Source organism: Terrapene carolina, unplaced genomic scaffold, assembly GCF_002925995.2.
Source record: "Terrapene carolina triunguis isolate 2854851 unplaced genomic scaffold, T_m_triunguis-2.0 Scaffold193, whole genome shotgun sequence".
NCBI classification, from domain to species: Eukaryota; Metazoa; Chordata; order Testudines; family Emydidae; genus Terrapene; species Terrapene triunguis.
In genome coordinates, this window is record NW_020664544.1 from 2439296 (window position 1) to 2464550 (window position 25255).

A 25255-nucleotide genomic window follows, 5' to 3' on the forward strand; every position below is an offset into this window, starting at 1 on the left:
GTGTCGCACTCAGAGACTTGCTGTGTGAAAGGGGTCACCAGTACAAAAGTCTGAGAACCACTGGTTTAGGGCTTGTGCATCATTGGAGGCAGCCTCTTCACTATGGCAGAGAATTAAGCTAACTTCACCAAGGCCACTTCAGTACTGAATGAGAGGGTTTGTCTACAAGGGGACACTCCAGATAAATAATCCAAATTAACTAACAGTGTGAATTTTAAAGTGGATTAGTTAAACCACATTAAATCCCTGTGCGGACACTTCAAAATTAAAGTGGCCTTAATTTGATTTAATTCATTAATGAAGTTGAACTAATGTGCTTTAAATTCACACCTTTCGTTAATTTGGATTTACTTTTCTGAGCGTCCCTGCGTAGACAAGCCCTCAGTGTTTGTAAACTACCAGTTGAGAACATCTGGGGCATTACTGCATGATCCTGAAAATGGCCAAGTACTCTGGCCCCAATCTAGCAGGATACTTAAGCATGTATTTAATTTTAAGCACCCCGGATAGTCCCCAGCCCCTGCCGCCCCAGTGAAGTCAAATAGGATTACTCACATGCTTGACTTTAAGCACACGTGTAATAAGCATTTCGCTGGACTGGGCCAAAGTGTTTAGCAGGAATGAGTCCAGGGCCCCTATAGCTCTATAATATATATTTCTCAGTGGAGGGCTCTGACCTGGAATTCGTTTCTGACCTTGGTTTGACAGCTCATGGACGCCAGTCTTTGGAGCCTGTCATAAAGGCTGCTCAGGCTTTTCGGGAGATGGGAGGCAGGTTTTCCTCAAGGAGCAGCGTTTTTTATTCTCACTTGCTGACCTCAGTTTAATAGAGGAACATGTAGATGCGAGTTCCCCACCCAAACTCACTTTTCCCTCGAAGAAGCTGTAACAGGTGCCTTTTGAGAACGCAAGGGAAATTTTAAAAAATAAACCTCCATAAACTCCTGAAAGTGCATCTTACATTCAGACAGTCAGTGCTATGAACGGTGCTCTTCGTTACAGTTGGATTTAAAAGTGACAGCCAGCCATGTGGCTGTGGCAGCTAAGCAATAGATTACGGTCATGTAAACTAAGACATGGAAAAGAAGCCCAGAGTGTAATGCCCGTTGGTGCATTTAGTGGAAACCTGAGGGACTCAAACTTGTGGAGGAACATCCTGGGAATTGCTGTCATGGGATGGCTGAATGTCAATTGAGTGGGCATCTCCGTAATTCAATCTGCCATTGCAGCTGTTCTGACTACAGAGCTGTAATCACTAAAGCACACAGAGACAGGTCTCCCTTGAACCAGATACCAAGGGCAAAAGGTCCTGGCAGTACCCCAGCGTCTGTGGCAGGGGGCATTTTACGACATCCGAGTGACACAGAAGGAAGCTCCTAACTCCCATCCTCTTGGCACACTAAACACAAATTCTGCCCTTCCTGCCAAGAAGCCTCTAGCTGATCCTTCTTCACCTGCTACACAATAGTCCACTATAAAAATAACCCTCTTGGAAGCTTTTGATCGGGGGCAAGAGAGTCCAGTAAAGGATACACTGCCTTAAAGGAGAAAACAAATTCTGCTCTGCAAAGTTGATGTATTTAGGATTATACAATCCTAGCTGATTGTTTATAGTGTTTCATGGTGCCCATGTCTCTTGTGCGAGCGCTGCTTTCTTACTACCCCTAAGTAACGGGGGCTGTGAACTAACACCCTGGATATTTAGTTTTTTTGGTTTGATCCGGCACTCCTTATTCAGGAAAGCTACCAATCATCTCTCAACGTGTTTGCCAGAGCAAGGAATTCGTCTAATACAGGGTCTTATTTTGGTGCATCACTAGGATAGACTTGTACTGTATATTCAGATATATAAAGTTGCTATATGTAGAACAAGAGGTGAATTTGTACATGAATGTATTCTGTAAGGCTGTACTGCCCAGAAACAGGGTTTGTCTATACAAACAATTCATTTATGGGAACCTGGGGTGTGAATCTTCCCTGCACTAATCTGTTGTGGACTAATTTGTTCAAGTACACTCTGCTGATTTGCATTAACAGTTTGTTAATATGCTTTGATCTAATCCTCTTTGAAATGGGACTAGATCAAAGCACATTAACAAATGGTTAACATGCACTAGCAAGGCCTACGCCAACAGTCAGTCTGTGGCAGACAAGTGCTGGGTAGAGTCACGCTACAGCTTGCTGCAAACCGTTTGTGGAGACAAACCCTACGCTTTTTCTGGCTAAACATGTTCAAGCTAATTCATTTTTCATTTAAAAAAAAAAAACAACCAAACAAAAACTATTTCACCAAGAAAATGCAATTGTAATTTTATCAAGTCTTATAAGAACAACATATGAATGGCCATATGGGGTCAAACCAATGGTCCATCTAGCCCAGTGCCAGAGGGAGTGAACAGAGCAATTGAGTGATCCATCCTCTGTCATCCAGTCCCAGCTTCTAGAAGTTGGAGGTCTATGGAAACCCAGAGCATGGGGATGCATCACTGACCATCTTGGCTAATAGCCACTGATGGACCTATCCTCCATGAACTTATCTAATTCTTTTTTGAGCCCAGTTATATTTTGGCTGTCACAACATTCCCTGAAATGAGTTCCACAGGTTGACTGTGCATTGTGTGAAGAAATACTTCCTCTTATTTGTTTGAAACCTACATCCTATTAATTTCATTGTGTTAAGTGAAGAGGTAAATAACACTTCCCTATTCACTTTCTCCACATCATGCATGATTTTATAGATCTCTATCATATCCCCTCTTAGTCATCTCTTTTCTATGCTGATTAGGCCCAGTCGTCTTAATCTCTCCTCCTCTGAAAGCCATTCCATACCCATACTCATTTTGTTGCCCTTCTTTGTACTTTTTCCAGTTCTAATATGTTTTTTGAGATAGGGCAATCAGAACTGCACATAGTATTCAAGTTGTGGGCATACCAGGGTTTATATAATGGCATTATGATATTTTCTGTCTTATCTATTCTTTTCCTAATGGTTCCAAACATTGTTCCATTTTTTGACTGCCATTGCATGTTGAGTATCAGAGGGGTAGCCATGTTAGTCTGGATCTGTAAAAAGCAACAGAGAGTCCTGTGGCACCTTTAAGACTAACAGATGTATTGGAGCATAAGCTTTCATGGGTGAATGTCACATGCATCCGACGAAGTGGGCATTCAACCACGAAAGCTTATGCTCCAGTACATCTGTTAGTCTTAAAGGTGCCACAGGACTCTCTGTTGCTTATTGCATGTTGAGTAGATGTTTTCAGAGAACTATCCGTGAGGACGCCAAGATCTCGCTCTTGAGTGGTAACAGCTAATTTAGACCCCATTATTTTGTATCTATGGTTGGGATTGTGTTTTCCAATGTGCATTACCTTTCATTTATCAACACTGCATTTCCATCTGCCATTTTCCTGCCCAGTTGTCCAGTTTTGTGAGATCCCTTTGTAGCTCTTCACATCAGCTTTAGACTTAACTATCTTGATTAATTTTGTATCACCTGCAAACTTTGCCATCTCACTGTTTACTCCTTGCATGTAGGTTGAACAGCACTGGTCCCAGTACAGATCCTTGTGGGACCCCACTATCTACCTCTTTCCATTGTGAAAATGGACCATGTATTCCTACTGTTTGCTTCCTTACTTTGCTTAAGAGCCTTTATTGAGGGACCTTGTCAAAGGCTTTCTGAAAGTCCAACTACCCTGTATCCACTCAATTGCCCTTGTCCGCATGTTTGTGAACACCCTCAAAGAATTCTAGTAGATTTGTAAAAGAAAATCCTGCCTCACCAAAGCCATGTTGATTCTCAATCCTCATAACAATCCTCATTCCATCCTCTGAAATAAGGACACACTTCAAGCCTTTATAGCATCAGTGCCTACATTAGACAGATTATTAAAGGAATATTAACAGAATGCTAGGTAAAGTTACACACAAATTATGTAGATACAGAAGAGCCAGATACTTAAACATTTGGCCCAAGATTTTTTGAAAGTTGGGGCCTTAAGTTAGGCTTTAAGTCCACATTAGGCATTTGGTAAGTCAGGCCACGTGTCTAGCTCTCATAAAGCTGAGTACAAAATCTCGATAATACAGGGCTCTTCAATCTACCAGACAAAGGTCTAACAAGATTCACTGGCTGGAAGTTGAAGCTAGACAAATTTAGACTGGAACTAAACTGTACATTTTGAGAGTAATTAACCACTGGATCAACTCACCAAGGGCTGTGGATTCTCCATCACTGGAAATTTTTACATCAAGAGTGGATTTTCCTTCTAAAAGATCTGCTCAATTTCAAAGAGGAATTAATGCAGGCGAGTTCTGTGGCCTCTGTCACACTAGGTCAGGGGTTCTTAAACTGCACTGCACTGCGACCCCCTTCTGACAACAAAAATCACTACGTGACCCCAGGAGGGGGGATCAAAGCCGAGCTCACCTGAGCCCTGTCGCCCCAGGTGGTGGGGCCAAAGGCCAAGGGTTTCAGCCCAGGCAGGGAGCCTGTAACCTGAGCCCCACCGCCCAGGGCTGAAGCCCTCGGGCTTCCGCTTTGGCCCCAGGCCCCAGCAAGTCTAAGACAGCCCTGGTGACCCCATTAAAACGGGGCTGCAACCCACTTCGGGATCCTGACCCATAGTTTGAGAACCGCTGCACTAGATGAGCAAAGTGGCCCCTTCTGACTTGAGACTCTTAAGAATCAAATGCACCTTCCATAGAAGATACTATCGCTCTCAATGTACCTAGTTACTCAAAAAACCCCACAAAAACAGGCCACTTACTTAGGTGTCTAACTTTAGGGCCCCGATAGAATCACAGCGATGTCAGGCTGGAAAGGACCTCAGGAGATCCTTCATTCCCTGCACTGGGGCAGGCTTAAGTCTACCTGCCCAGCCCAGCCCTGACAGATGTTTTTTCTAACCTGTTCTTAACTGTGTTTTAAACTGAAAACTGAGACTGTGTCAAGATGAGTTTTTGCCGGTGGTGCAGAAAGTAACATTACTGTTAACTGAAAAACACACCTTGTTTTTTCCCGCCACTGGTATATTTTCCATGACGTGGAGCTTGTACTGATCATAAAGGTTAATGTTCAATCCTTCTAGTCCTCTAGAGAGATGTTCCTTTGCCCAGCCTAGCTTCACATCAATATTACTCTATAGAAAAAGCTGTGTAAAATATCCTTAATTGGGAACTGATCTGGAAATCTTATTTTCCTTCACCTATAGGTGATAAATACAGTAAAACAAGTTACTGGTGTATTTTAAACAGTGGTGTTTATCCTTATTCTAACCCATAACCCATTTGCCTCAATGCTGCTCACTTACTGTGTAAATCTGATGCCCGTTTTTATGACTGCTTATGTAAGAAGGTATTTTGTACTGTTCCTGAATTTTTTTTTTTTTATTAAAGATAAACAAAATTGTTAATGAGAAGGTCTTATTTTTTGGTAACTTTGTGGAAGTTGTTCACATGATGAGATGATGACAGCATAGCTCCTGGCTGGAATTCACCTCCTTTACTTTTTTTGTTTTAAATTCCTAGAAACTATCAGACTAGTTGTCTAACTATTTTAGTCTCCTATCTCTGATTTTGGCCAGTGCCAGATATCAGAGAGGAAGGTACAAAACAAAAACACCCCATGATGGATAGTTATCCCACAATCTATACACAGAGGGAAATTATTCCTAACCTCCATGGTTGGCTTATTATCTGAAGCATGAGGGTTGATATCCATTATAAAAATTGTCTTATAATTTAACTATGGCAGTTTTATCCTGGGATATTTTTAACCCTTAACCACATCAACAATCCTGTAACGACATAACAGTTAAATCAGAAGGAATTACTGCTGTTGTAAAATGAAATTGGCCTGTGACATGGATGGGATCAAACAATAAACAAGCAGAAAGATGCTTCTCAGTCCAACAGCCTTTATTATTTTACAAGTGAAAATAACCTAAGACGTTTAAAAAGACCAACCACATCTTATAAAATATTCAGTTACATACACACCTTAGCAAAAAAGATGATTAACCAACACAGCCTAAAAAACTCAAAGGGCCATGAACAAAACTAGGCTTCAATATTTTTTCTTTAAATTTGCTTTTTTGTAATTTGCATCCCATCAACTAACTAACATTTTAACCATGAATTAAGGTGCTTAACTGACTAGGGACATGTAGCGATATCTGGAACTGAACATGTGACGCATTTTGCAAGCATGCTGTGCACTTGCAAAGTCTGGGCTGGATTCTGATCTCTGATGCACAGGGACCGCATCACCAGAGAATCCCTAGGATCTGCTGGCAGAGACACAGCAGCAGTATTTGTAATTTTTTGGGACACTGAGTGATGCTTGACAGGCATGAGACACCAGGCTCTGGCCCAGTTTTGGGCTCTCAAAGGGCACACACTTGGCCCCTCTGCAAAGAGCCATTTCACTAATGGTGAACTCCTCATGTTGGGCTAACATGATGCAAGGTCTTTTCACTTACCAGGGACAACCACAGCTTCCAATTCGTCTTATAAAATACAGACTGCTCCTGAAACACAGAGTGATCTCCATCCCTTGTTAGCAAGCCAGTCTCAAGTCACTGAAATAACTGGGTGACATGGTCAGAGCAAAACTGTACATTGGGAGCAGTACCAATGGAGAGAGAAGTGAATGAAAGATCTGTAAACAAGTCACAAGAATGCAGCGATAGAAATGGCTGGATTCCCGATTGCAGAGCACATGTGGATTCCCTGTCAGAGCTCAGAGGCATGAGTTTGCTTTGGTCAAATACAAGAATAAAAAGCAGCTTTTTTGTTTTGTTTTGTACTTAAACGCATTCTCTTCTAAATCCCCGGTCAACAAGCCCACTGCCACCTGCTCCTGGGCAGGTATCAATCGGGATGAACACAAGGCCAAACAAAAATATCCTTTATGCCATCAATAACAAACAGAGCAGGTCAGGTGAGAGTCACAGTCAGCATCCTGAGGTGCGTGGAATCAGGGGAACAAAACCTCAGGCGACACCAGACCCCTCTCTCGCGCTCTCACACACACACCTAGGCTTCAGCGCCTATAGAATAAGGCTCATTTCGGCTTTCACCAAGCAACGCAAGTTACTAATGGTTCCTCTCTAGAACTAACGTATTCAACCAGTTTCAAAGTCAACCCACATTTCAGATAGCAATAAGAGATATCTAAAGGGTGCAACACCACCACCACCACACTGAGGTCACGAGTCTACAGGTAGAGGGTTTTTAATGCATCTCAGGCCAAATTTACCAACTAGTTAAGCAGGTGCAACTCTACTGCATAGAAAGCAATGATATACTAATTTCTTAATTTGCAATTACTGTACTCTGGATCAGATCGATCAGAGCTCCAAGTCTGCCTCACCACTGAGCTCCTGCGAGGCCGCAGTTTACAATCTGTGTCTCCTGTGGTGTGGGTACGGAAAACCAACCTGTCCTGCTACAGGTGGATCTGACCCAAGCTTCTCAATCTTAATGAAAACCCTGGATCTTTGGGCAAGTTCAGATCTTCATTTAGAATGTTGCAGCTGAGGTCCATTAACAACCTTCTCCAATTACAGCCTTAGAAGAAAAGTTACTTAACAGGGGATTCATGTGAATTTCAATTTTAAACCTTTTTTAATAAAAGTCAATTAAACAAACCAACCTCAAGATCACCAGAAAGAATTTTTTATGCATGATGCAGACAAGGTAATCTTAGTTAATTAGGGGCCCTGATGCCTGAATTTAGAAGAGGGGATTCCAGGTTTAACTAGAAACTACTAACCCGTCACACGAGCATTTTACAGATGGGATCTGGAGCCAGCTACATGACACAAGTTCAGGCATTTTTAGAGCCCAGCTTCTGACCACACGTCTGTCAAAATACACATGGCAAAACAACAACGTGGAGGCACAATTCAGTCTCTGGAAGCTACGTTAACCATAGGGCAGGGCAAAACCAAACCAAACCAATCAGTAATTAATCTGGACTAATACTAAACTCTTCTGCTAATGGACTTGATATTTTTAAATGTAGAAAAAAAATCCCACACATACAGGCACAGAAAGAGACATAAAACAGAGCCCCTGCCATAAAGAACAGTGGGGTGAAGCTAAATTCCCAGTACATTAGAAGGGACCAGGCGAAACCATGTAATTACAGTCTCAAGGTTCAGCGGGCCCCCTCCAAAAGGCAAAACCAATCCGAACTCAGACAGGCACGTTCTCTTTCAAAGCACCGAGTGATCCCACTACTCAGTGAAGACTGGAAAGGAGCCTTGCTGTCACTGAGGCTGCTCCGTAGCCAACCAGTTCGTTGGCCCTTCCCCGGTCCCCTTCAGTCTATGGTCACTACACCAGAGCCACATCAAATAGTGCAAGTCACAGAAAACCCTCTTTTCCTCCCTCTCTGGTGGGTGTCCGATGCAAAGCACGTCCACCCCATCCTCCTACAGCCAAGAACTGCACCTCTTGTCCCCCATTAACGAGACCCCACTGCCCCCACCTGCACCAGATAAAAAGCAGGACAGCTAGCTACGTATCCATTCAGCCATCTGGATTCCGCATGACGACCGCTACTGCTTCTCCGAGTCACTTTGAGAGCTTAAGAGAAAGTTGTCACCATTTTAAGGGCTGGGATCCAAATTCAATCCATATTGCTCCCGACATGAACAGACTACTCCAGTTTACTAAAGCCGGCTCCCTGATCCCCCCCACAAACATATATTTTAAAACACAGATCTCTCTATTTTAAAGGGAGTTTTAAAAGCTCTAGACATTGACTGATCCTTGGGGGAGGAGGGAGAAAGGAAAGGTGAATTGGTTTCAAGCCTCACTAAATACAAAGGACGCTGTTGTTCTGTGTGGCTCAGCACGAGGTTTGGCTTTGCTCCCCGGTCTGATTTTAGCCTTCTCTCACGTGCTCAGTCTCATCTTTTCAGACCCAGGTGCTGCTTCCTGCCGGTTCACTTGCAGGGCTGGTGGATGTGCTGATTGCCCCACAACATCGCATCAAACTTCTCCAGGCAGGGCTGCGGTTTCTGGTGAGCCACCTGGACAGCGGCTGGAGGGAAGTCTTTGTCACCCTAGAAATAATGAGTAGGGGCTAAATCGGACAGACCTTGGAAAATAAACAAGGAAGAGCAGTGACACACTCAGCAGCAGCTGGTGGGCAAAGAGCTCCCCTCCCCTCCCCACCTCTTAACACAGGCCTGGTTCAGTTTGTCGAATGGCGGGTGGGGAGTGTTGGATTTTGGGAATTGGGGAGGACGTTATAAAATGAATAGGCAGCAGGTTTAAAACAGACAAAGGAAGTATTTTTTCACACAACTCTTTGGATGTTGTGAAGGCCAAGACTATAACAGGGTTCAATAAAGAACTAGATAACCTCATGGAGGATAGGTCCATCAATGGCTATTAGCCAGGCTGGGCAGGGATGGTGTCCCTAGGCTCTGTTTGCCAGAACCTGGGAATGGGCGACAGGGGATGGATCACTTGATGATTCCCTGTGCTGTTCATTCCCTCGGGGCACGTGGCATTGGCCACTGTCGGAAGACAGGATACTGGGCTAGATGGACCTTTGGTCTGACCCAATCTGGCCGCTCTTATGTTTGTCGGCCACTAGCAGAAGGATGGTCCAGTGGTTTGGGCACTAGATTAGGATGTAGGAGGCCCAGGTTTAATTCCCTGCACAGACTTTCTATGGGACCTTGGGCAAGCCACCTAGCCTCTCTGTGCCTCGGTTCCCCCAGCTGTACAATGGGGAATAACAACCCTGCCCTGCCTCCCAGGGGGGTTGTGAGGATAAATACATGAGTGACTGGGAAGCGCTTAGAGATCTACTGGCGACAAACACTCTACAAGAGGAATTTTTATCATTACTACTAGTTTTTATTGTTATTAGCCGCTCTACAGAGGTGTTTGTCTCCTCTTAAAGCTACATTTGATTGATTTAATACAGCAATTTTGAGCCCTTTGTGTACCAGGAACGCCCCTCCCTGCCCAATCTAGCCAGGACCATCATTCCAGTTAGCAATATGGGAAGGACAACATGGTAGGAATCCTGCTTGCAACTGGCCCTTGCCTCCCCCTGGGAAGTTAGCCCAGGTCAGGAACTCCTGAGCCAATACATGCAGGGGACCAGAAGAGAGGCTCTGAAATACACACAATTCTGTCTGGTTGTTCCTACAAGAGGTACAGGTCCGTGGAGTGAAACGGATCCCCACAAAACACACTGAGAAAGCTAAGGGCATGAACAGCAATAGAATGCTACATTTAATGCTAGGCAACAAGACACACTGTCAGACAGCCTTACCCTTGTTATGGCTCCTGATATAATGAGAGTTTGCTTTGGAGAGCTGAAAGAGAATAAGCTATTAGAGAACAGTCATTTACTACAGTGCGCTCAATGCGGAGACGATGGGTGACCATAAAACAAAATATGTAAAAGAGGAGCAGTGTGGCCTATAGGACAGAGCCCTGGACTGGGACTTAGGAGATGTGGTTTCTAGTTCCAGCTCTGCCATTGGCTTCCCAGGTGACCTTGGGCAAGTCACGTCACACTGTACACCATCTGTAAAATGGGGATAATGATACTTTACAAAGGAGGTAAGAGCTAGGTATTATTAAACATGGGAGCTTTCCCCTTGCTCGTTAAGACAGAAAAACTTGTTAAAACTTACCTGATTCTGGCAACAGTGTATTAAAATCTCAAGTCACCAGACATACACAGAATTTTAAGTTACAGATAAAGCATTGCTGGAAGATATTTTTTACTTTAATCATCCAGCAAGATCTTGTGTCAAGGGTCTATTTCTCCTGCAAACAGTGGAGAGGTCACCAACACCTAAGACACAGAAGGGCAGCTAGCTGTCTCTCCCAACACTGATTTAGGCAGCTGCCATGCCAACAAGTGGTGCAAAATCTTAAAATCTTGCCTTGGCAAGTAGAAGCCTTCAGTCCTCAACAGAGAGCGACTTTCGGCAGGATTTGGTGTTGTTGCCAGTGCAGTACAATGCAAATCTGCAGATTGTGGGAACTGAAACTACCACTTCCCTTCTTGCTGCTTTGTTTTTGGTTTAATTGTCTAAAACAAGGTATTGAACAGCTATTTATTTTCTTGCTAGTTGTGTTTTGTTCGTTAACAAAGTCCCAGTTTTGCAGGGCGCAAAAGTGCCAGGTGCTATACGCAGGTTGGGCCTACTGTTTCTGACAACGGGAGAGTTAGGGGGAGATCTGAATTTTTAAGAAGGGAGGAAAAACCCAAGCCACCTCACGTGCAAAGCAGTCAGATGGGCATCAGTTAACTAACTGAAGTCTTGGGTATTTCACTGTTAAAGAAACATGTTGCTGAGTTTTTTCTCCTAGTTCCCTCCTGTTTCACCATTTGCCTGATCCAAAGCTCACTGAAGTTAATGGGAGTCTCTCTGTTGACTTCAATGAGCCTTGGATGAAGATCTGTATGAATCTCTGACATACCCAACAGTGCCGGGGTAAAACCCCAGGAGACACCCAGAACCACAAGCTGTACCAATTTTTAAGTTTTACTGAATAAAACATTGTGGCTATCGATTACCTGTTCCTCAGCTGTTCTCCCTGCCTTGATAGTGGAGCAGCAGGTTGCTCCATAACTACAGAAATGCTATTTTGCACCTTTCCAGCCCTGCTCTACTTCAGCAGCAAGCATTCCCACACCCCATACAGCACAGGCGGGAGTTCGTGAGGAAGGGGAACGTTTCCATGAGTGCCTAAGACACCCACGCGCAATGAGCCTAAGGCCCATTTTCAAAAGCAACTTTGGCACCTGCCTAGCGTACGGACGAAGCCTCGACCGTTTTCAGACGTGACTAGAGATTTTGGGTGCCCCATTGGAAAGCAGGTCAAGGGACCGTTTTTTGAGAAAGACGCCCACCTTCTGAAAGTCAGGCCCCTTTAAGGTGTCTCATGCCTGGCACTGAAAAACTACAACTACCCAAGTCACTTTTGAAAATCTTGGCCGAAATCAAGGGAAATTACGCTTTTAAGTCACTTGGAATTTGGGTAAAGTTTTCAGACATGCCCAAAATGATTAGCGCCCAACCATATGAGTAGGCCCCACAGCCCCTCCATACGTCAGCAGGAGGGATCTCAGACCCTCGGGTCCTCACAGCAGAGTTCCAGAGAGGAGGAGGAGGAGTTAGAGAGACTTGCAAACCGACATTAACCCCAGACAACCTTCAATTTCAATTCACCGAAGCATCACCCACCCCAGTTACAAGGCAGGGGAAAACACTCCTCTTTCTGCTTCTACCTGGAGCAAGGTAACCTATGTACATGATGACTGGTCTGTACAGCCATCACTCACTCTGATTTAACGAGCACAGCTGGTCTATGCAACTTTGAGATTCCCACACCTCACTCCCCCCCGCACCCCACCAACCACTTTAAAATCTGGTTAGTCCTTACTCTCCACCCTATATATGTTTGCAAACTGCCCAGCGCAGGCGGGCCCTGATCCCAACGCAGACAGACCCTGGCCGCTGCCATTACACACGTTTAAACATTATCTAAGTCCTGCCAGCAGAGCCTGGCATGGAAGAGTTGGTGGTTTTGTGGGAAGAGTTTGTGAAGGCTCCCAAGGACCCGCATGCAGCGTTCAGTCGGGCAGAAGCAATCTCTACAGTGGTGTCCAGGCTGCAAGGGAGAAGACAGAAGTTAAAAAACAGCCTCTCTCAGAATGACTAAACACAGCTAACAGCAAGAGCGGGCTATGCAGCTTCTGCCAGGAGCCGTGCAGGGCTCCTTTGAAGAGGTTAAGACAACTCAGCGACAGCCCACTTTCTTCAGCGTAGCTGAACGTTCCCAGAGATGTCTCAGGTGTCAAGAACAGATAAGCTCAACACCCCCAAACCTAACCACAGGCAGCAGGTTATCTGGTCGCACGGAGCAGTGCTGCACAAGGGCCCGATTTCACACGCTCTTTAGAAGGGGTTGCAAGAGGGCTGGCAAATAACAAGATATTTTATAATTTATCACCATGTCTTCGGTGCCGGATGCCTCTGACATGGCTCCAAGGTAACCCTATGAACATGAGAGCGCCATGTGGCTGCGATGCCTGAGCAAGCTGAGACAGACAGACAGCTCCAGCATCAGACTGGAGGTTGTTTTAAAGCATACTGCAGATAGAGAGAGAGAGATCTCCCTATCTACCAACAATGAGACCCGAAACAGCCTTCAAACCCCAGCTGCTCAGCCCAGCACCCTATTCAGGGCACTGCATGGCTGAACATTGCACCGTCCTGCCAAGGAGCACCCCGAAGACTGAGCAATGAGATGTATTTGCCCCTTTACATTTGGTCATAACCAGAGCCACTTCCACCAGTCCCCGTGTCAGAGCCATTGTTCTTCTGACCAAAGAGGACTGGACGAGATGCGCCCTTTGAAACTCACCCATACAACGAGGCCTTCATTTGACCCACTTCTGCCTTCTCGCCGAGGACTGGGACTGGGCCTGAAGATGCTGACTCTGGAGAGCTCCCAGCCGCTCCTAGCCTAGAGCAGGGAAAGAGCTGTGCTTTGCAATCCAGGCTCCTGCATCAATGTGGCGCAGGGAACGCCCCAGTGTCCCCTCCGCAGCTCCAGGGACTGGCATGGGGGATAGAAACGGTGCTGTGAGGCTTTTGTTTCTTTCTTCCAGCAGGGCCATTGTCTGAGCTGCCGCACAGTCTTAAACCTGTTGCGCGCCAGCAACGCCATGTATTTCCCTCCAGTCATCCAAGAATTGTTTGGCAGGGATCAATACACATGGGTGTGGGCGTGGATACACAAACAGGATGTGATTAAGCAGGATGCCTCAGGTCTGTAACAATTCACCAGGCTTCCTGGCTAACCCCTTGGCTCTCACACCAATGTTTTGGAGGGCAGGGGGCGTACGCCTGCCAAGCAGAAGTGGTGATCCCCCGCTTGCAACATTAATTCATTTTATATCACTAATAAAAAGGATTCTTTCCCCGTAAAGTCCCACAGACGTGTGTCTGGTATGTGGGTCATGGCCTAAGCCGTCCACTGCAATAATTCTGCAGTGACCAGCAGCTGAAATGGAAACATTTCACTCTCTTCCTGTGAGGGGAAGCGATTTGAAGCCAGAATATAGATGAAATGCACAGATTAGGGCAGTGGTTTTCAGCGTGTGCTCTGTCCGCAGACTGTGTCTAGAGTCCCGCGAAAGACAGACTGAAAACAGACTGGATGGAATTCAACGATATACACTGCGCAGACAATAGATTTCCCAAGCTGTCTGCAAACGAAAAGGAGGTTGAAAACCACCGGAGCAGGGTTTCTAGAACATTCCCATGTGACAATTTGCTCTTCACCAGATCAGGCATTCAGGTCAGGCACAGATTGGAATCCAACCCATCCATGGTCTCTGTGGGATGAATGTGGGGGAGGGGTTTCAGTCCAGCCCCCCATTGGGATAGGGGCCCACACCAGAAATGGCACTAACAGCTGGCCCCTTTACTGGCAGGCTCAGCAGAGGCTGAAGATAAATGCTGAGATCTGAAGGCCAAAGTGGGCCATTTATGATGTGACCTCTGGGGAATACAGGCCTCCCCTGGGCCATAGAGAGGCCGAATCCTGCTACGTGCCCAGCACGCTCAATTCCTATGGACTTTGACAAGAGTTGAGGTCACCATTCACCTTGCAGGATAAGGTCCTTCCAGGACCATGGAGACGAAATGTCCCTCTCCCCCTCTGGGTGCAGGTTGAGGCGTTTGCAGGGGAAGCACATGCCGCTGCTGGGCCTTGTTCTTTTCTGTTCCACTGCCAGGATTTTGCTTGATGCAGCCCGGAGTTCGCTTTGAAATGAAAGCGGCATTAGCCCTGGCTCAGCGTTTTCTGCACTCTTACAACGCAGAGCTGTCTTCGTGCTAAGTGAAATCATTATCCAGAGCCACATAACCGGGACCATGCCACTAGCCACACAGGGACAGCCTGCCTACCTGCAGAAGATCTGAATTCCCAGGGCAGTCACCAACTCAGATCCCCCGATCAGCGTGTTAGGAGAACATTACAATACCAGACAATGGTCTGTAAGCAGCAATTACGTCGCGCTGCTACAAGACGTCATTAGAAACAAGGCAGACACTTGGATTGCCTTTTGCTCTCGCAAACACAGACTGTTTGCTGTTCTGAGTAGAGTGTGTCTTAATTAGGGGAACCCATCGGGCTTATCAGACTGTGTAACAAATGCAAGCGACCGGATGGTCTTTTATGCTCAACAGAGCATTAGCAAGCAAATGCAATGCCTGCTAAAACAAGCAAAGAGGGGCACAAAAAACAGTGACAGGCAGCTACTTTTAAAACTTGCCACAAACTCAGAACACGCTGTGCAGTAACTCGTGTAAGAGGCCCAACAACTCTGGAAGCAAGTGCTACCGCCAGGGTAGACAACTTCCCAACCTAGTTATAAAGAACATACACGTTGAACTGGTGTCTCAGGAGTACAACAAAAGGCTGCCTGTTACCAGTCTGGTTCCAGGAACAGACAGAACACATCAAGCAGGGTCTAGTTTATGCTTTAAAACTCTGATGCAGTTGCTCTGCTCTTTGCATGTGGCAAGCAGTCAGTGTGTGGCTACGGACCTTGCTTTGGATCCTGACAGCTGCAGGATGTACGGCAGCATGAACATTTCTATTGCACATTCTTCTCTTTGACCTGCTCCCTTCCTGCTGTGTTAGATAATGAAGAGATGCAAGGGTATTAACTCCTGGAAAGCTTCCCTGGGATCAGGTGAAGGCCTGGGTAAAACAGCCAGCACGTTGTGGGACAGGAACACTGATTGAGCTCTCTTTAAGGGATGCTGACACCTTGTGGGAAATGTTAGTAAATGGTCCCTATACAGACCGCTCTGCTTGCATTCAGCGGGCAAGATTTTCAGAGCAGGCTCAGGGATTTAGACATGTGACCTACCATTAACTGGAGCGTTCAGGTCCCGAGGTCACTTTAGAGACTTCAGTCTCCCCTTGTTCCTCTTACCACTACGGAGTCTGCAGAAAACCAGCATCATTGCAGCTTCAGAGCGTATCCACTTCTGGTGCCGTCCCTCAGCTAAAGGCAGAATCTTCCCAGGTGTCAGTTAGGTTATAGTGGCGATCATGGAGGGAAGGAATCGGACTTACGTTAAAGCTCTTGCTGATCAAATGGGTTCTACAAATAAAGGTTTTCCTCAGGAGGCGTCAGCTGACTTTGACGCACCCCCTGAGCAGAGAAAGAACAGCTGGATTTTCTAAAGCATCATGTTATGCTTGGGATGTTAGCTCTGCAATTCGGGCTTAAACAACGGTTTTATGCAGCTCATTGAAAACATGTTGCCTTGAATGTAACCTTTGGTGCTCTCAATTTCTGTATATTCTACATCCCAATCAGCCAAAGCCCTCTAGCCCAACGCTGCCCTCTGCCCAGTATTATCTGAAGTAAAGCCGTATCCTTCCAGCTGTTCCAGATGGGATAGGGTGGAAAACCCACCAAAATACTACATAATGCCATTCAACAGGATCGCCTCCTCTGGGCTCCTGTGTTACGGTCTGGACACCCGCTCTCAGACAAGGAAATACAGTAGAAATACGTGGGGTTCAGAGACAGTCAACAAAAACCAATTAGAATCCCGGAGATCCTTTCCTATGAAGAGAGGGTGGAAAGGCTGGGGTTGTTTATTTCAGAGAGAGACGAATAAGAGGGGAATGCACCAGAGAAACACAAGGGGCCAGTCAGTAAATTTGAAATGTATCAAATTTAAAACTGGTAAAAAATAATCTGCATGAAAAAAAAATAGTTAGCCCATGGCACTCACTGCCTGAGGCCAAAAGCTTGATCCAGGACTCAAAGGGTTAGAAAGATGTATATGGATGAGAACATCCACAGACACATTAGTTACTATTTTAAAACACGTTTAGAAAACAGTCCTCAGGCTTCAGGATATAAGACAGTCATTAACTGATGGGGTCAGGAAGAAACTTCTCCTATGGGTGGACTATTCCATAATTGTCCATAATGAGGTTTCTAGCACCTTTCTGTGAAGTCGCCTGTCAGAGACAGGATACCAGGCTAGACAGACTGTTGGTATGATCCAGTGTAGCATAGCAATGCCTATCTTCTTAGGCAAAAGACTGTGAATACGGCTGGCAAAAAGTTACCAGATTAGGATAGTTTGCAGACAATTAATAAAAACTGACCCTCCTCCCAGCTGCTAAAGTTCACACATGCAGTCCCTGTAAAGCAGTGGTGGGCAACCTGCGGCCCATCAGGGTAAGCTGATTGCAGGCCGTGAGACATTTTGCAGCTGTTGACGGTCCACAGGAACGGCCCCTCACAGCTCCCAGTGGCCGCTGTTCGCTGTTCCCAGGCACTGGGAGCTGCAGGGACGTGCTGGCCATTGCTTCCCGCAGCTCCCATTGGCCGGGAACAGTGAACCGCGGCCACTGGGAGCTGCGGAGGGGCTGTGCCTGCGGACATTGACTGTCCGCAAAATGTCTCGCAGCCCACAATCAGCTTACCCTGATGGGCCGCAGGTTGCCCACCACTGCTGTGAAGTCTGCAGCTGCAGTTCTTGTCCAATATGCAGAAACTCTAAGTTAGTTTTAGATGCTCTACTTCAATGGAGCCTAACACTGGCAAAGCTTTAACGTCAGTTGCAGGCACTATTTTCAATGCTTCCAGTACAGCTCCCTCTCCCTGAAGGATTCCCACGTTTCCCCGATCCATCCTCACAGTTGGGGATGTACTGTACCATACTCCTCCTCATCTTCACATGGACTCTGCCATTCATGAAATCAGAAGGGCTGGTTCTGCACTGCAGAGTATGAATTTATTATGCTTTATGGGGAAACGAGAGCCTTTGTCACAAACTGACACCTCCCCGCTCCACGGCGGCTGGCTCTGACAACCTCTCTTATTTGCATGGAAAAGGTGCCCTTTAGCTGTGGCTTTTCGCAGAGGTTAAAAGGAACAAAAACAACTGCTGTCGTTCATTTCTACTCCACCTATGCTGACAGCTACCTGGAAGGCGCTCTGCCCACACTTCACACCCTGCCACCCACCAAAAAAAAATATCGGTGTGTGAAGTCTGTTATCTAGAAACATTCCCCCACCCACCCCAAACCCAAGTGTTTTACTATTTTGTTCATTGACTTCCCCCTCCACCCCAACTGCAGGCAACCTCGAATAACAATGTACATGCAGCGGGGTGAAGAGTTCAGCTTCCCTTTGCAGCTTCCACGAGGTTACACGGAACAGCTTCTACCCCCAGTGACCTGCCGTCCCCTCGCCTCTTGTTTTCTAGCGTGTGCCCCAGCAATGGGAGATCTGGAGGGGAGGCGTGCTGGGAAAGCAGAGCAGGGAAAGGATTAGGGCTTAGCACACCGTGTCCTGCAGCTTGTCTCTAACAACACGCTGACCATTGTGGTCTAATCAGGGGTGGCCAACCTGAGCCTGAGAAGGAGCCAGAATTTACCAATGGACACTGCCAAAGAGCCACAGTAATACGTCAGCAGCCCCCATCAGCTTCCCCCAACCCCGCGCATAGCACCTCCCACCCACCGGCAGCCCCCCCCCCCCGCTGATCAGCACCTCCCCCTCCCTCCCGATCAGCTGTTTCGTGGCATGCAGGAGGCTCTGGGGGGAGGAGCGAGGGCACGGCAGGCTCAGGGGAGGGGGCGGGAAGGGGTGGAGTGGGGGCAGGGCCTGTGGCAGAGCCAGGGGTTGAGCAGTGAGGACCCCCCAGCTCACTGGAAAGTTGGTGCCTGTAGCTCCAGCCCCGGAGTCTGTGCCTGTACATGGAGCCGCATATTAACTTCTGAAGAGCTGCACGTGGCTCCAGAGTGACAGGTTGGCCACCCCTGGGCTCTAATTGTTCCCTTGTACTCCCCCTGTTTATCTGTCTTACACTCAGAGCGTGAGCGCTTTTGTTCTGTCTTTGTACAGCGCCTGGCACAACAAGGGCCACAATACACAAAATTAACAAGTTTCCCACGTGACACAAGCTATGGCTTCACATAGGGCTTAGACAGAGACCTCACCCACCAACCCATGAGCCAAGTGAGGGGGAAGAAAGATGGTTTCTACTTTGACGGTATCTCTACTGTGTGATGCAATCCACCCTAATGATAATGAACCTGTGGGAGGTCTGAGCATTGGGGAGGAGGCGGAAAGATCTAGTCTTGGTGCCCAAGCAGAGCAGACAGGTTCAGAGATGCCCAATATCTTACCGCAATCTTTTTCACCAGAACTGCTGGAGAATGAACATCTGCTCGAGCGTGACAGCAAGACAAGAAGCCAAACAGCAAAGGCAAAGCAGGACTAGTTTTTGGTCCCAAAATAACCAACCAGTCCCTGTGCTCAGAACAGCACAAGAGTCAGAGGGTTTTCCTCCCCAAAGCAAAAGAACTGGGGTTTTGTTGGGCATATGAACGGGAACGGACAAGACAAAATGTCTTCCACCTGGACAATAAATGTGATCAACTCCCTTGGAAGGGCAGAACTAGAAGCTTTCAGTTCACGCCAGGGCTCAGTCTCTATTTGAGACATCGTTTTTTCAAAAGGAAACAGAAGTTTGGCTGCCAACTAGGGGAGGTGGGGGGGCACATCACACTGGGGAAAACCGGGATATTCACAAGCTACACGTAACTGCTAGGCCACGCAGAAAGAGCGCCACTGGGACACGTGACAAGCTCAACAGCTCGTTTAGCGTTTCTGTGGTGCAAACCCAGTAAGAAAAGCCTGTCCTCCTGCACAATATTAGTCATCTTTTTAAAATTTCGCCACTAGCGTTCACCTCTATCGCAGTGTGGGCCCAATCCAAACACAGGGATGTTTGCACTGGGGGGTTGAGGGAGGGGGTTTCTAGTTAAGAATTAAGTGTTATTCCTCCTCTCCTGGTTTTTCTTCTCCAAGAGGCAAAATCATGCAGGTTTCTCTACTAGCTAAATAAAAATCGGAAAGCTATTCTCCAGTGAGTGCTGCAGACACTCTCTCGCACCATGTGGGGTCTGAGGCTCATTTCCAAAAGCAAACAGACACAACACCTAACTTCGAGATGGGAGGAGCTGCCTGATAAGTTGTCAATTGTGCAAACTGGTTTTCACACCTTCCCACTTGCCAGTGACTTGGCGTGGCCCGATCAGCACCCATGCGGTAAGGGCGTGATTAAAACAAAGTTAACCCTCGGGGGAAGCTACACCTGAAATCCAAATAATCCCGGCACATGGGAAACAATGAATTGTGCTTCTCCTTCCCCACCCCCGCCCGACTGGGCTCTAAGCCTATTTGAATCAGGACAGACACAGTGCCGCCCACAGATGTCTTTACAGACAATCTGGGGGTGCAGCCGGCAGGGACCGAGCGAGGCAGTAAGATACGCTGATCCTGCTGGACCCTGCACTCTCCAGGGCCCACACCTCCCTACTGGTATCAAAGGAGGCAGCGTTTGCTCTATAGCGCCCTTGCCAGCACGGCCCTTGGCTTTGCCCATCTGGCATTAGAACGGCAAACTCTTCAGGTGTGCGCCTTGGTGGGCAGGGACTCGTCGGGTTTATGAAGAGCGACGCAGCTTTGTGAGGAAGAGGATGTGGAGGAAGGGAAAAGACGGCAGCCACAGGTTGGAGGTGCACTGGCGCAGCATGCAGGCAATGTCACGCTTTGAGCACCCCGCCTCGGACCATACACTAGACATGGCAGATGAGTGTCAGTTGTACTTCAGTTAGCAGGAATGTCTAGAGCCGGGCACAGGGACTGCTACTTCACCGGGATGACCCTAGGGACCCTTTCTCTCTTTGGTGTGGTCTCTCGCCAGCTCCCAAAGTGTTAAAATCCAGGAGAGAACCCTGCATTGAGTGGCTGACCCTCTCCGCAGGTGCAGAAGCTCCAAAGGACCCAAGGAAAAGGCCGCTCGGTCTCTTACCTGCCACACTCCCATTCTTTGGGGTCCTGGTCTCGCTCTTGGTTCCAATGTTCACCACTGCTGGGATGCTTCCCTCCCGCTTTCGCCGGAAAGGGGCCATCGCAAGGTGGTTCAGTTTCAGTCACCGACGGGCATTGGGACATCTGGGTAAAGGGGGAAGAGAGAGATGCTGTCAATTCCTTCCGCAGAGCATTTGCAAAGAGAGGAGCATTTGCTTTTCCTCGGTATTTATTGCACCCACCAAGAGTTTGGTGAAGTTCCGGGGTCTGGTTGTATTACGTACATTATTTTTCATTCCTAAGTTAAACAACATTGGGTAAAATTTTCACCAGTGCCTAGGCTTTGAAGTCCTACTGGTTTTTAAGCCACCTCGGCACAAATGTTGCCCACTGTCTGGTTCTGCAAAAAGGAGACCCGAGACTTGGGGTTTGTCTACATGGGGACTCTCTGGAAAGTGAAGACAAACGAAAGGCATGAAGTTACAGTTAAAGCATCCTGTGTAGACACTCATTCAGAAGTAAAGTGGGCTTAATTCACTTTAGCTTAATCTTCCTTCAATGTCCCCATGTAGACAAGCTCTTGAAAACGTGTGGCCAGCGCCCTGAAGGGCTCAGAGGAGCACAGACCTTCCCAAGTGCCAGCTAAACAGAAGCTTCACTTTTTAACCCTGACACCAGGCACAGTTGTACCCGAAGTCACACGCTGCTAAGCATCCTGAGCAAGGCCCTTGCTCGTTCTGGAGGGGACCTCCAGCCAATGGCATCTCCCCACGTCAGAAGGTTGCGACAGTTTCTCCACCAGAATGTGAAGAAATAAAAGGTTGGGAGAAAGGCTGGTCTCAGGGTTGAGGCTCTGGGCTGGGACTCAGGAGATCTGGGTTTAATTTGCAGCTCTGTCACAGGCTCCCTGGGCGACCTCGGGCAAGCCATTGCCCTTCCTCACCTGTAAAGTGATGACATTAGTTATTTCTCCCACCCTTTGTCTGTCCGGATTGTGAACTCTTTGGGGAAGAGACGAGTGATGTGTTTCCACAGGGCCTAGCAACGGGAGCCTCTAGACACAAGTGAAATATAAAGTAACAGGAAAAAGAATTTAAACTCCCACAACTCCCCAAGCCCTGAGCCCCTCCAGCACCCCAAACACCTCATCCCCAGTCCCAGCCAGAGCCCTCATCCCCCACCCCTCTGCCCCAGCCCTGAGCCCCTCCCACACCCCAAACCTCCCATTCCCAGAGCCCTCACCCTGACTCTCGCCCTGAGCCCCTCCCACACTCCAAACCCCTCATCTGCAGCCACAACCCATAGCCCTCACCCCTGCACCCCCTCCCTCTGCATCCCTCCCATCCCCAAACTCTCTCCCAGAACCTGCAACCCGCACTTCCTCCCTCTGCACCCCCTCCCAACCCCAAACTCCCGCCCAGAGCCTGCACCCCAATCCCCTGCCCCAGCCTAGGGCCTGCACCCAAACTCCCTCCCAGAGCCTTGGGCGGGTGGGGGAGCGGAGTTTGGGTGGGGGTGGGTTCTGGGCACCACCAAAATGTCTACAAACCCTGCCACCCCTGATCCTGCCCTGCAGACCTGAACTCCCAGCATTCTCAGGACACATGCTGATCCCTAGTGGCCACTGCTGATATCCAGCACCTCCCGCCTCTCTTAACCTGTGAGTCCCTCTCTGGATTGGAACTGGACTGGAACCAAAGACCATCTTGGAAGCAACGTTACCAGCCCAAGCTGTCAAAAATCATGAGTTGACCCCGCAAAAATCACAGGCTCTACCACCGCCCCTTCATTCATTCTTCGGCGGCAATTCGGCAGCAGGCCCTGCCCTCCGAGAGGGACTGAGGGACCCGCCGCCGAAGAGCCGGCCCTGGGGGAGGGCGCAATTTTATAGTCTTGCCTCGGGTGCAAAAATACCTAGTTACGGCTCTGCCAGACAGGTGATTAAAGTTCGGCTGTAGCCACATGGACGTGGGGCTCACCACTGAGAACCGGTTGCAGTTCCCCGGTTACCAGAACTCCAGGCTGAACACGGCCAGATAGGCTGAAATTAACACCAGCTCAGCAGGGTTCTTCTGTTGCTTCCTGCCCTTTGCACCTCAGGTGATTAGTGGATATCGATGATTCGGTGTAATCCGAGCATGGCAGGGGCAGCAAAGGTTGGTCTCTTTCCCAACTGAAAAAAATTAGAATGAAAGAAAACGCCAATTTGCTTTACAGTCCTGCTTCTGCTGTGAGAGGGGGGAGAGGGGGTTTGATAGAACTGCTGCCCAGCGCTCTCCTTGCAAGTCTGCAAATTCCACATACGTTTGGCTTCGCCCCCCTAAAGGAGCATTTCCCTTCCCAGCCCAGGAAGCCGCCAGCAGCCCCGCGGTCAGGAATGACCCAGGAATAGGTCAGCAGTTCGTTAGGAGGGTTAATGGAGACAGATTAAATAAGCTCTCGTGAAGCTTTGAAAAGCACCTCAATAAAGGAGGGTTTGAGGAGCTGAACCCCAGTGCTGGGGACCCTTCACCCAAGGGAGTTATTGACGGCCAGCGTAACACCGACAGACCCTGGTCGTCAGCAGGCGGGATTGAACCCGGGGCCTCTGGAGCTTAGTGCATGAGCTAAAAACCAACGGCCTGTGCGCTTAGGCTGTAGCAGACTCATTAACTCCTCGGTGCCACTAGATGGGGCAGAACCCCACAGCCAGGAGGCGTGTGGGTTACACAAACACCACACACGTCACAGGCGAGCAGCCAGACAGTGACGGGGCAGGCTGTTGTTTGTATTCCAGCGATGCCTACGAGGCCCATACGATAGCAGAGGCCCCCGTGCGGGGTGCCGTACAGATACCTAGGAAGAGACGGCGCCTGCCTCAGAGACCTTACCCCCCAAACAGACGAGATGGGGCCAGGGAAAAGAAAGGTCGTTGTCCCCATTTTACAGACGAGGAGCTGAGGCACAAAGGGAGTAAGGGGGTCAGACCAGATGGCCCTGGCGGTCTCTTAACCCTACGGTTCTAGGATTCTCTGACTTGCCCACATTCACTTGGCGAGTCTGGGGCAGTGCTGGGAATTGATCTCCTGAGGCCCAGTCAAATGCTTGAACCCCAGGAGCATTCATTAGCTGGACTCTTCAGACTCCAGGGAACACCTTGCGTAGCGCCCAGGCAGGGCCCTGGTTATTCGGTTATTCTTACCTACCAAGGGGAGGGGCCACATTTGGTGAATTAACGCCTCATAACGAAGACAACTGCACCCCCCCACACACACCTCCAAAGTCTGCCACCAAACAGACCCTGGAAGCCACATGCACAAGCCTCTGCCCCAGGGAATGACCTGGGCCTGCCAGGGGCTGAGTCGGGGCCGGGCAACGGCCCAAGGCAGAGGCAGGAGAGCCCTGGCCAAGGGGTGGCTGGGGCAGTGCTGGGGGGGGCTTGATGAAGTGGGGAAGAGTTTCTTTTTTTAATGGGGGGAGCACAGGTGCAAACTCCACCCCCCCATTTGACAGCCAGGTGTGGAAGAGCAGCATCCCCCCAAAAATACCCACACACACAGCTCCAACTTCCAGCCCCCGGGGCCACCTGCTACCCAGCCACCAGGAAGCCACTGGACCCCCCTCACTCCCCCCAGAACCAGCCCCTAGGGAGCCACTGTAGCCCCTGAGCCGCCCCCACACACACCCCAGAGTCACTGAACCACCGAGAGCCTGCCCCCCATACCCCAAACCAGCCCCCAGAGAGCCACCGCTACCCCCCACAACTACTGCACCACCCAGAGCCCCCCGATAGTTCCACCACTGCCCCCATGCCCCAGACCAGCCCCCATAGATCCACCACTGCCCCCACCTTCCTCAGCTACTGCACCACCCAGAGCCCCCCCATAGATCCACCACTGCCCCCCATGCCCCAGACCAGCCCCCAGGGAGCCACCGCTGCCCCCCCACCTACTGGAGCGTGACCGGCCTTTGTCTCCATCTCCTCCCCGCGAGGGACCGGCCCCACGTGGGCTCAGCGGGGACACCTGGTCAGAAACACAGCTGGGGGGCGGGGGCCACAACAAAACCACGTGACCGGCGGCGCGCCCACCCCAGAGAAGGGGGGAAGCTCCACCCCCCGGGGGGGAGGTGTTGGAACAGCCCGGGCGGGGCGGGGCGTCTGGCGCAGGAGGCTTTAAAGGGGGGCGGAGTCGAGCTTGGAGCATGATTAGCAGCAGGGAGGAGGGCTGTGCTGGGGGCTTATGGGCTGGAGCAAGGGGGGCCCTGCCCTGTCCTGCCCTTGGGGCTCAGGGCACAAGCTGGGGCTGCAGAGGAAGGCCCAGGCGGGGCAGCGCCTTGGGGTACTGGCAG

General features: G+C 48.8%; 1 protein-coding gene across 2 annotated transcripts; it reads right to left on the reverse strand.

Annotated features, from left to right (window-relative positions):
• Positions 1–5904: 5904 nt before the first annotated feature.
• Positions 5905–24891, reverse strand: LOC113407077 (death-associated protein 1-like). Of its 2 annotated transcripts, XM_026654809.2 has the most exons (5): positions 22841–23065; positions 21870–21978; positions 20928–21070; positions 10310–10352; positions 5905–9080 (listed from the first exon to the last, which is right to left on the reverse strand). In XM_026654809.2, exons 1-5 carry the CDS (start codon positions 22888–22890, stop codon positions 8961–8963), a joined length of 465 nt encoding a protein of 154 aa, XP_026510594.1. In that variant the 5' UTR covers positions 22891–23065; the 3' UTR covers positions 5905–8960. The 2 variants fall into 2 exon arrangements, with proteins under 2 accessions (XP_026510594.1, XP_026510595.1); XM_026654810.1 differs by lacking the exons at positions 21870–21978; positions 22841–23065 and adding an exon at positions 24858–24891.
• Between the last annotated feature and the right edge of the window lie 364 nt (positions 24892–25255).

Excerpts from the sequence above, each read along its gene's own strand:
- LOC113407077 (XM_026654809.2), bottom strand. The coding sequence starts at position 22,890 with ATGTGGCTACAGCCGAACTTTAATCACCTGTCTGGCAGAGCCGTAACT. Across the intron at positions 21,979-22,840 it reads TCTGGCAGAGCCGTAACTAG|GCTCCCGTTGCTAGGCCCTG; the intron begins GTATTTTTGCAC and ends TTGTGTCTAGAG. Across the intron at positions 9,081-10,309 it reads TATCAGGAGCCATAACAAGG|GGTGACAAAGACTTCCCTCC; the intron begins GTAAGGCTGTCT and ends CATTATTTCTAG.